This window comes from Indicator indicator, chromosome 3 (genome assembly GCF_027791375.1).
Source record: "Indicator indicator isolate 239-I01 chromosome 3, UM_Iind_1.1, whole genome shotgun sequence".
Taxonomy (NCBI): Eukaryota; Metazoa; Chordata; class Aves; order Piciformes; family Indicatoridae; genus Indicator; species Indicator indicator.
This window is the reverse complement of record NC_072012.1, coordinates 48,169,922-48,182,380: the sequence shown is the minus strand read 5'-3', so window position 1 is coordinate 48,182,380 and position 12,459 is coordinate 48,169,922. Positions and strand designations below refer to the sequence as shown.

Genomic DNA, 12,459 nt, shown 5'->3' with positions numbered 1-12,459 from the left:
CTGGTATCTGGTGAAAGGCTTAAAAAGAAGCCCTTGCAGTGCATAGAAACAAAGACATAATGGAATATTTTTTCACTTGCCACATCAGATACACCTAATGCCTGGAGAAATGAACACCTCTAACAGAGCAATCTTTGTAAATGCAGACCAACCTTGGGCCCTACCCTGACACTGCCCTTTCATTTGGAAAAAAAGCACTGTACTGGAATTTTTAGATTCCATTAAACAACCTCCACAGATAACTAAAAGCTCCTGGAGTTTACAGGACAATATCCACAATCTAAATCTCATCATTTTATTGATTCAGACTTATTAAATTAATACTGCAATCTTATTAAAACAATTTCTGGACACAAATACTGGTAAAGACCAGACAGGCAAACTCCTGATGAATTTGTACATGAGCATCTGCCAATACACAAGTATTACCAAGAATTACCTAATTATCTCCCAGACTCAAGCCATCCCTGACTGCATTCCTAAAAGTTGAAACATGTTGTCCAGTTGCTCAAAACAGCTCACAGCTTTCTCCACAACTCAATTTCACTCTTCAGACAAGCTTTCCCTTGATAGTGTTTCATCACTACTTTCTCTTCAAATGCACAACACTGTTAGTCAGCAGCTACTCACAGCATCAGTGCACAGTAAATTGTTTTGCAAGTAATGCAAGCAGAAATCACCTGGAACAGAAACAATCACAATTCCAAGGTGCCATGACTGCCCAGAGTAACTCAGAGAAATTCCCTGTGAGTTTCAGTCAACAGACTATGGTATACAATGGAGCAGGGGTAGACCCTGTAGAAACCGTTTCACACCTGTGATGCTGCATGTTCCAACAGAGGTGCTGTAAAAAGAATCACAGAATCAAGCAGGTTGGAAGAGACCTCCAAGATCATCCAGTCCAACCTAGCACTCAGCCCTATCCAATCAACCAGACCATGGCACTAAGTGCCTCATCCAGGCTTTTCTTGAACATCTCCAGGGACAGCGACTCCACCACCTCCCTGGGCAGCACATTCCCATGGGCAATCACCCTTGCTGGGAAGAACTTCCTCCTAATATCCAGCCTATACTTCCCCTGGCACACCTTGAGACTGTGTCCCCTCATTCTGCTGCTGGTTGCCTGGGAGAAGAGACCAACCCCCACCTGGCTAAAACCTCCATTCAGGTAGTTGTAGACAGGAATGAGGTCACCCCTGAGCCTCCCGAGAAGAAAAAAAAGAAGCACTAGGAAGCAGGAACAAGCACATGAAGAATCATGGAGGTGTATTCATATAAAGCTGAGTAACAGTATCCTTAGAAAAATACGGCAAGCCCTCAGAATAGCAATCCCCAAAGTTTGCATTTTTTTTACTAAAGCCTGAACTATCAAACAACTGCTACGTTCTTCTGATGTAAATATGTTTGGTTTTCAAGTGTAACTAAAATAATCCTAGCAAAGACTGACCAGTTAAAACCACATCAATTAAGTACAGGAAACACATTTTTGCTGATGTTTTAGAGATGATCAAGCCACTGAAATGAGGAAGTCATTCACACAAAATGCTTGAAATTACAGTTTCTAGAAAGTGCTAAATCAGATTTTACCTGAATTAGTGTCTTCAGCACAATTTATTCGGCCTACTAATTCAATAAAGCTGACATATGAATTGTGAAGCAAATCTTATAAAAAGATTGCCTCAAGCTTTCCTGGCCCTTAAAAAAATCAGTAAATATCACTTACAGACCTTACTATTAGCCCCAAATTACAAACTAAGCTTATCAGAAGTTGAAAAGAAATGATGACCTTATTTTATACCATCAGTTCTGAAAACAAAGCTTTTGCACATAAGCATATACTTTACACCCTTGAAAGCAGTTTCTGGTGTTTGGAGTGTTCTTTCATCTGTGTCCTTTCACCAGCCAACATTTTTTGTCCAGTCATTCAGCTGCCTATAAAGATGGACTACAACAACACTATCTCCTTTAGGTTGCATACATTAGAAAACAACAGTGTTCATAGTGTAGCTCCCTATTAGGAAGAGGGAGACCAACTCATCATCAGTTATACTCTAAAACTGCCATATTCTAATGGCTAACAAATAAGCACATTTGATTACAAGGGAAGAGTTAAAATTGATAAATGGGGAGGAAAAAAAAACATAATGATTCAAGTCAGCAGTACAGCGTGACGTGCAGCAAGGGTATTACCACAGCATCCAAAACACTAAAGCTGCTGAACTGGATCAGCCACACAACAACCAGTATGTGCTTCATCCTGTTCAAATTAATGATTCAAGCTCACAGCATAAGGCAGGATTTCCTATATTGACCTGCTGCCCACAGAAGTCACACTCATAAATGCAGAGAAGCTACACAGAATCAACCAGGTTGGAAGAGACCTCCAAGATCATCAAGTCCAACCCATCACCCAGCCTTAACTAATCAACCAGACCATGGCACTAAGTGCCTCATCCAGGCTTTGCTTAAAACACTTTGTGGTAGTTTTCGGCTGTACCATTAAAATTTTCCAAAGATCTTGAACAGAAGGTTGTAGAATGTAAATAAATCACCTCTGGGTATAAAAAGGAAAATAATGCCAAGTTCTAAACAATCTTATTGGACAGATAATAGACAAAGTTAGATGTGTACACTAACTTTCTCTTTTCAGCTTCCTCACTCTGGGAGACACTAACTTGCTTCTGCTGGCTCTTTGTCGACTGTGGCTGCATTGCTTTGTTTTGGCTAAGTCTAACAAACAATTCTCTGCTCTTTCTCTTGTCCCTTTTTGTCCAGGGGAGTGAAGAGGGGGGCAGGGAGTGGGAAGCTATTAGCAGCTCCCCTGGTTTTTTTGGCCGGGGGGGGGTTCTTGTGTTGTTTATAAATACTTGTAAATATTATAAATACTGTGTATTTTGTCCATATTCATTGCATTTCCTTGTAGATTGTAGTTTTGCTTGTAAATGCAGCTTCATTTGCTTTCAAATTAGCTGGCCTGGCAATTTAATGCTGGGGGAAATTTTCAACCCACCACACACCTCCAGGGAGGGTAACACAAGGGAAGAATCACTTAAAGTTATCTCTTACTTTGATCTCACATAACTATGTCTGCATGCATTTGGGTTTTTCTAGGTTTTAGGAATCATTTTAGAACATGAAAACAATAAAAAAGTTTCTCAGTATAGGTTCAGACTGGTGAAATGGCAAAGCACAGATGAACTGCTTGAAATGAGAAGCATTTCAACCTTAAACTGTAACACCAAACATAGGAAATGATGGGCACTTTGGGCCAACAGAACCTTACCACAATTATCAGAAAGGAAAAACAAACAGTCCATCCAACACAATACTTTCACTTAGACAAATCATACTGCTTCTCTAATTGTGGTAGTTTTAGGCTATGCCTAGGAAAATTTTCCATTAGATTGAATAGAAAAATGGTAGAACATAAATAAATTACCCTTGGATGCAAAAGGGAAAATAATGGTAAATTCTAAATAATCCCATTGGTCTGGTAACTAACATCAAGTTAGTTGTATAAACTAACTCTTGCTCTTTCTTGGCTTCTTTGCTCTAGCAGATACCAGCTGGCAGCTTTTGCTTAGCTGTCTTCTTCTTGTGGCTAAGTACTAACAAGCTACTCTCTCTCCTTTACCATGTATAGGGTGGGGGAATGGAGCAGGGAGGGGGAAGCTATTGGTAACTTCCTGGTTTTGTCCAAGGGGATTCTTGTGTTGTTTATATATTGTAAATCTATGTAAATATTGTATATTTTGTATATAGTCATTGCATTCCATATTTTCAGATTGTAGTTTTCCGTGTAAATAGAGCTTCATTTGCTTTCAACTTAGCAGGTCTGGCAATTTTATTTTGGGGAGATAATTTCAACCCACCACACTAATCCAGATGCACATCATGTTGGACAGAGCCACAGGCAGTTTAGCAACTCCCACTATAAAGTGCACAGGACTTAGACTAACAGCCTCAAACTAAGAATATGATCTGAGACTGTCCAATAGCTTTTTTTTTTTTTTTAAACACTGGTTGCCTGTAAAACTGCCATGACTATGAGATGAAGGAAAAAACAACTCCTCCAGAAAAAATTTAGAATACATTTAAATGGTACATGCTTTCAAGAAAAACAAGGTGAACGACCTGCAATTACTAAGCTACTATTGCAGGCAGTAGATGCCAAAGTAGAAGGTTGACAAATACACTCCTTTCCCTTCTGCAGGGTCAAAGCTTAGAGCAGTTTGTTTTTTTTTTTTAACTCCAAGGGTACTAAGGTAGTCTATCAACTTAAATTTTTATTCAGAAATTAACTCCATAATCATCTTGTGAGGCAGCTACCCAAATATCCACGAACTCTCAACCAGACTTTTGCTAACTAAAGAGCAACATGTTTTATCCTGTCCAAAACCAGTGCAATTTTATTGCAAGGATCAAGAAGAAAATCACTAGTGCTTTGAAGAAATAGGAAGCAAATTCATCAGCATTTTAACCAATACAGCCCTTCCTACCCAAACATGAAAGCAAGCAGCAGATGAGGCAAAACCAGGAATGCTTCTTGTTAATGCTTGCCTCAAAATAAATGCTGCTTTAATGCTGTTCTGAGTTGTTTTAACTGTTCAGTAATCTCAAGAATCAAACCCGGAAAGCACGCTCCTCCAGCAAGTAATTCTTATCTATCCAAGTAGTGATCAATATTTTTGCCATTCAGCATTTCCATTGCTCTAGCTGCACAGGAAGCTTCTCAAACAAACTGGAAATCTTTCCTTTCTCTCTCACAGAAAAATGTGTCTCAAATACAGATTCAAAGGTACACAAGGTTGCCTTAAATCCTTATTCTGAGAGAGGGAATCTATACTTAAATGGATCTCCAAGGACCAACCTGATAGAAGTTCCTGTTGCAAAGTCTCCAAGTTCACCAGAGTATTTAAATTAATAAAGATCACGGAATCACAGAGTGGTAAGGGTTGGAAGTCACCTCTAGAGATCTTAGTCCCAACCCCCTGCTAAATATTTAAACACAGTTTAAGCTTTCCTCCAATAAACATCCTAGCAAATCTGTTACAGAAATACACAAGAACAACACAAAACATTTAAACCCAAAAATAGTCAAGAAAAATATGCTGTCTGAAATTAACCTTCCAATGAATTGATCTTGCACTCAGTAATGAAGTAGGTGAAAGACTTCACATCATCTTGAATTGTCACAGAAAACTACACCTTAATAGCGTTCACCTCTCCCATCCTTCATCCCCAATACTGTTTCTACAAATGCTTGCCTGATTGCAGGAGGAGAGCACAAAGGTAGAAGAAGGTGAAGTCCCCAAACCAGCCTACAACAAAATCAAGTAAGCAGTAGTGCAAGAAAAGAGACAAGGTGGGCAAGAACTGGAGAGCTGCAGCAGCATGAGCTTAGACTGGCTTAAAGCTATCATGGAACAATACCATGAGTATAAGCTGCCTTAAGAAGAGAAGACTCCTTTAGAGGGTGGCTTTTTTTGGCCTTCAAAGCATATCTGAAAGTGGAAGTGGCTGTGATGCCAAAAAACACCCCCTGATACATTCAAGAATGAGTACATTCTAGATGAACGTGCAGTCTACCTGAAAACTTTTTCACTGTGTTTCTTGTCCCACTTACAGTAAATTTAACTCTGTTCTTCAACATTATTTGGACTTCTCAAAAAGACTCCAAACTTTGAATAGATCCTGTTATTTTTATTAAACCAAGTAATATGTTATCAGTATATCAAAGTAAACTTTAAAAACAGAAGAATGGCTAATAAGAAAAAGAACAGGACATGTACACATGCATACATACACATCTATTTTCTCATTCTCTTTCCTTTGCAATTTTTATTTATGTTGTAGTAAAAATTAAGTACCTCAGATCCAAAGTTCTAACACTGCCATTAAAAACTGTCATATATAACCTGGGGCTCTGCATTAATACAAACTTAAAAATAGCTTTAGAGAGTACATTAAAGATCAGTACTGCATGTACACTGCAACATAACTATTCCACAAAATGCTGTTTCACACAGACAATTCTAAGCCTCAGCCAAGTTTCATGACCTACACTTCCAACTGAGTACAAGCAATCTGTTCTAAAGCCATAGAACTTAAGCTGCTCCAAAAGGATTTTAGACATTTCAGAGTTGTCTGAATTAAAAAGAAACTTAGTATTTTGTGTTGTTACTAAAAGCATTTTAACAACACTGCACAACAAGCCTGATGAGAGCAGTGAAAAAGTAGTGACAATTACTATACTGCTAATACTGAACTTTAGCTTGAAACTGACTGTTCCTACTGAAGTTTCTCTATGCAAGGTTTCTGGCTACTATCACTTAAAATACTTCAGAAGTTAAAGCAGCACTGCTTCTAAGTACAAAAGCAGATGTATGCACAGGCTATCATTTTCTGCTTTGCTAGTCAGATAGGGCAAACTGTAAAGAATAACAAGCTGAAACCTACTAACTCAGCTCATCTCACTGAGAAACTTCTCTTCCAAGTTGTCCCAAGCTCTTATGTAGCAAGTTTACTTCAGTCCATTTCTTATGGAACACAGGTAGCACAGATGGAATATTAAACAAAAAACTAAGCTCATGAACAAGAAACATTCTCAGGAACACTAGCAGCTTTTTAAGAGAGAGGCTCTTCTTAAAGGCACAAAAGTCAGAAGGGTCAAGAACAAAGAGGAAGTCATCATAAACACAGCATTTCTTCAAAGGGTGCTCTGGAAAAGCCACACCACATGTGAAGTTAAATACAGTCAGGAATAGATGCTACTGAAGCAACAGATGTCTGAACTGCAAGTAACTGCACTTGACCCCATAAAACATTTACAGTTTCTCTAAAGCATGTAAAACCATTAATACAGTATTCTGAACACTAGTTAAGAGGTAAGCTCCATGCTTGATAACCAAGGCCACATATTTACCTTTTTATACTTTCATCTCTGCTTGAAAACTACTCCAATACCAGAATTCTTTCCCTACACATCATCTACCTTCTCACAGTGTAATATAAACATGGCAACCACCAACGAATTATGCTCTTTTTAAATATATTTTCAAGAATTATCACAAAAGAATGTAATTCATATACTTTCAGCAAGGACTGCATGGGCTATTTCTCACCTGAAACTCCAAATGTTAACCTGCAGTATCAACAAAAGACAGGCAGGTAACCTTACATGTACAAGGGTTCCTCTGTGGACATCAATTCAATCATTATTTTGCATAGCAATAGTTCATTAAATTTTTCAGAAGTGCTTTATGTTGGTTCAGTCATTAAACAATTCTTTACACCATATAAAAGGATACCTACCATTTCACAGCTAAGTTTTGCACCTCACCATTTTTGTCTTCCAGTAATTTCAAAATCATCTTCACTACTTTTCTTTCACTGTCATCATCCAGCTTGATAGAATCTTTCTGTAGTTCTGTCATCAAGTCATTAGTAGCCATAAACCTGACAAGAGAAAGTCAGATAATTATTGCTAAAAGGACAGAGGTTATTCACAGGGCTCAGTATTCAAGATTCTCAGTTTTCCACCATTTTTTATCAAATAAATCACATTCAGAGTTGGATTGTTGTTACTTGTTTTGTAATATAAGCAGTACTTAATTTACTTACAGAATAAAAAGGAGAAGAAAAGTATTTAAAAAATATAATTTTAGTTAGGTCATCATCCTTTCCTGCTAAGAACTGCTACCTATTTTACTTCATCTGTTTACCGTATATGCCAAATGATCCCCAAAGAGAAAAGCTGACATTTTCCCAGATTTTAAGTAGTCTTTTAACTAGATATACTGATGTTATAAAAAAGGCCTTTTTTTTTTTTTAAAGACTGTTAAAAAAAAATTCTCTACTCTGAGTTTATTTTAAAATTACTTCTAAGTGAAAAGAAAAAAACCTGGTTTTTAAGTATTTTCCAACAAATTCACAAAAGCCAAACTTCAATGAAGGGAGAAATAAAAGCAAAGCTAAGTTTTATGTGTTTTCAGTTTTCTTGCCCTATACAGACTAATATGTTTACAGTCTAGACAATGGCCAATCACATTTATTCAGCCATCAATTTGGGGTGCCACATTAAAGACCAAAATTAATTACTGAAAGATCAAGCAGATAAATTAATTATTACTTAACAGCACTGTCAAGAACATACTGAGAAATTACTTTCCATAAACATTGCTTTTGTGCCTTTTGTTTCTTTTCCTTTTGAAGTCAGTTTTCCAGTCTGTTCTTCTGTAAGTATCTTCTCTAACACACGGATGTATTACTCAGTTAGAAATCCCATGGGCTTCAGTACGAATCCCAACCCACATTCAAAGCCTCAGACAAAGATGGTTTGCAATTAAACAGTTAAAGTTGACACGTGGACTTCAGGCACATCAGCCTCAACAGACATCACTTGAGCTCAGGTCATACTTGGAAGGTTTTCTCTGCAGCCTGACCTGCTGGATATTCTGCATAATGTTAACATGCATCACAAGTGCCAGATGCTGAGCCTGACACAAAGGACCTTAACATGCCCTGCCTTTTAATATAGTCTGTCTCAAGGTGTTTCTAAGATAAGACCTCACACATTTTTCATTCACTTCAGCAGTCCCACTGAGGCAAACCTGTAATCTGGCAGGAACCAGATGACTTCATGAACAGATTATGAACGTGAATGGCATCAGCAGGGCAAGGAAAAACATTACTTGGTAAGTAAGTGTAATGGACCTCCAAAGGTCATCCAGTCCAACCCCCTCTGCAGTCAGCAGGGACATCCTCAATTAGATCAGGCTGCCCAGAGCCCTGTCAAGCCTCACTGACTATCTCCAGGGATGTGGCCCCAACCACCTTCCTGGGCAACCCATTCCAGCCTTCCACTACCCTCATAGTAAAGAGCTTGCTCCTAACACCCAATCTAAATTTGCTCTTCTCTAGTTTGAAGCCATTGCCCCTCATATCACTATAGGCCTTTGTTAAGAGTCTCTCTCCATCCTTCTTGTAGGCCCCTTTCAGGTACTGGAAGGTCATTATTAGGTCTCCCCAGAGCCTCCTCTTCTCCAGGCTGAACACCCCCAGCTCCCTCAGCCTGCCTTTGTGCAGATGCCTTTGATCATTTTCACGGCTGAATATTCAAAAACAGTCTCCATGTTACTTCTACATTTACCTCCTCTCCTTGAATCTGAATAGTCTCCCCATGCTTTCTTGGTCAACAGTTCCCACTTCCTAGCCTCAAGAGTTCACATGCATTCATCACCCACTTGTGACAAGTTCCTAAACCAAGCAAAGCTTGCACATCCTCAGTGCGTTAGCAGCTTCTGCACCCAACTACAACTCGTAGACTCCTCCATTAAAAAAATAACCAACAACAGTGTAGGCAGGCCTGGCAACCCTATTTCAGACTAGCTGGTATTTAGAAACATGGTCTTCAGTAGTTTGATGTGGCTTGTAGTCACAACTGCTTCCTCCTCAGGCACACCAAACCCAACCTGGTACAAAGCAGCAGCGTGTCAGCAGTTCCTCATATCTTGCATTCAAGAGTAGTCATTCTTCTCCAACAAGGACTCTACTTCTCCCACTGCCATACAGCAAACTGCCAGCTCACATTACTGCCCATTTTAGAATTTAAGTCTGGAATTTCTGGACAACAAACACCCCAATCATTTGCATCAGCCAAGTCAGTTTAGCAAAAAAAAGGGAGGATTAAATTTTACAGGGAAGTGGTTACTGAACTGTGGCTTACACTCAGCTGCCTGATACCAACAAGTTAACTACACTGTCCCTCTTTAAACATACATAAGAATAAATGCACTTAAAACTGCTATTTTTCCTCCATTATGCAAATAGGTGATACACATCAAGTTTCACAAAACATGTTATTGCATGACAGACAGTTTGTAAAGGTCATCACTCATTTTTACTGCTTCTAAAGTCAGATTTTAGTCCACCAATTTTATTTTATTTTTTTTTTAATATTAGAGAATGTTGAAGTCGTGCAAAGCTCCTTGGAAAAGTAATTTCTAAACTGGTCTCCTAAGGCAAACACAAGCCAAATTTTAGCGCCCCCCCCCCCCCACTTGACAGGAGTGACCTACTCCTTTTATACAGAAAGTTTTAAACTCCTCGAAATCGGTATTTATTTGCAAATCCCACTGGATTGTTTTGCAAATCATCCTCCCCTTAAGCACAAAATAGAACAGCTCACTTAATGGCAGACACAAATTAGCATGATAAAAGAAAAAATCTGCAGTGACCTTTAAGGGAAAAGTTGTCTGCATCTATTTTTGCTACTACAGTTTAAGTAAATCGAGCAATTTTAGACTGTCTTGGGCTAATCGGTATCTTTTCTACTTAAAAAAAAAATAATCTAAATTCTCCAAGTACTATCATGATACCAAAATCTAAAAGAAAACCCATAATCACATTTGTGTCCAGTGCTACAAGTTTGTCAAAAACCAACTCTAGTGTTATTTAATCATCACATTTGTTTTTTAGATTTTTTGTATGCTAACAAGAAACTTGTTTGGTTATCAACAACTTCTTAAACTCTAAACTAAGCACTGTAATGCTGCAGCAAAGCAGCAAAAGCCAAGTTTATTTCACGCCTATTCCCTTGTCTGTATTCACGTATGCTTTGACATAAAGAGGCTTCAAATGTAGATTTCGGTTTGCATGAAAGTCAAAGAAATGTAATTCCTCTTAACCTAACGTTTTTAAACATCTCTGCTGTTTTACAATATCTTGTTTATACCATTTCAGGTAGTCGCATATTTGCATTTTATCTGCTATTAATTTATTGCAGAGCAAGCAAATGATCCAGTGCTCTTATGACAGATCTTAGTCTCTAAAATACGTACTGTCCCCGCAAGACTTAGCTGGACTTCTCTCTCTGGAAGCATTACTGAGCTATGTGAGGTGCACAAAGCCCCTCTGTCTACAAGATGTAGCATCCAGGAAGCATGCGATCCAGGAAGCCCACGCTGTTTAGTAGCCCTCCCAGCTCCTATCCGCAGATTCACATAATTCGTATCTTTTGAGATTGGGAAGGGACCCAAGGGAGGTCATCTCACTCAACCTCCAGTACTTAAAGCAAAGTCAGCGGCAGCTGGTTGCTCCGGGCTTCACCCATCTGCGAGGTCTCAAATTCGAACTCCTGACCTCCTCCTTCGCTTATCCCCAAGAACATCAGCAAAACTGATGACCGCTTAGCATCTCTTGGCTGCCTGGGATCTCTGCCCACAACGAGTGGAGGCCGCAGTATTTTTGAGAGCTGCCGTGTTCCGACCTTCACGGGCAACGAGAAGAGGCGACCCTCTCCCGGCAACTTTCTGCCCGGGGTAGCAGCAGATTGGCGCCTAGCCCCACTGGGGCGGCCGGGGAGGGTGACTCCCTACTCACCACGAGAGGCAGCGAGGCGGGAACAGCCCCGGCTGGCGACACCGGGCCCTGCAGGCCTCCCCGCCGCCAAGCACCTGCCTCCGCCCTGACAGCGGCGGCGCCAGGACTGGGGCCGGCGCGGAGGCGGCCATGGGGGCAGGGCGGCGCGGGGCCTGCGGGCGCGAGTCCGGCGGGAGCGGCGAGGCGGGGGCGGGGCGGGCGAAGGAGGGCGCGGGGGAGGGGGCGCGACGGTGCCGGCTCCCACCTGAAGTCCTTGTCACTGGATGTCATTTTCTCCAGCAGGTTGGAAATGTGGTACGAGGCGCTCGCCATGTTGATGGACCCGGCCGGGGGAGCAGGGAGAGGAGAGTAGGAGGAGGCAGCGTCTTCTTGGCCTTGCCGGCTCCACTTCGCCCGGTGCTGGGGACGACGCTCGGCGGGGCGAGTCGGAGCCGAGGCCGGCGGCGAAGGCGGCGAGGGCAGCAGGGGCAGGCGGACGATCCGCCGCCTTCTGCGGCTGCGGCTGACACGGCGGGAGGGGCGGGGAAGCGAGCGAACGAGCGGCCGCTCGCGCTCAGCGCCAGGTCAAAGGTCGCGAGGGGCCCCCTCGCACTGCCGGCACCCCTGATTGGCCCTACAAGCGGGCAGGAGGTGCGCGCGGCCGTGTGACGCCAGATCGTACGTGGCGCAGAGCGTGCGCGGGAAGTTCAGGCCGCCGTCGGAGAGTGGTGGCAGGGCGGGTCGGTGGGAGACGGAGGAAAAGCTGAGGGGTACTACGTTTCCCAGCGTGCATCGCGCTCGCGTTGCACCCAGAGCTGTTGGCGGTGCCCGTCGGGACGTGTAGTTCGAGAGGACGGCAGGGACTCGGCGGCGCGGTGCACACTGGGAGGCGGAGCCGTATTTGGGTGGCAGGCTGGAGTTGTGGCTTCTCGGAGGCCGAGGTTCGGCCGTGTTCGCCTCGCCTGGAGGTATAGCCGTCTGAAACACTGTTGTGACTATACATCTTTTCTAGCAGAAATGCTGAGGACATGATAAGGGTTCAGCAGAGCTCTGCCTCCCTGTCTGCGCTCTGCACGGGACGTTCCAAACCCACAACGT

The 12,459-nt window shown here is 41.8% G+C and overlaps 1 protein-coding gene across 2 annotated transcripts in view; it reads right to left on the bottom strand.

Annotated features, from left to right (window-relative positions):
- CAND1 (cullin associated and neddylation dissociated 1) overlaps positions 1 to 11,694 on the bottom strand; it is a 30,202-nt gene extending 18,508 nt beyond the window's left edge. For both annotated transcript variants that reach the window (XM_054399965.1, XM_054399966.1), the window contains exons 1-2: positions 11,627 to 11,694; positions 7,315 to 7,458 (exon numbers count right to left, since the gene is read on the bottom strand). In XM_054399965.1, the coding sequence (XP_054255940.1) occupies positions 7,315 to 7,458; positions 11,627 to 11,694 (212 nt within the window). The remainder of the gene's footprint in view (positions 1 to 7,314; positions 7,459 to 11,626) is intronic.
- Between the last annotated feature and the right edge of the window lie 765 nt (positions 11,695 to 12,459).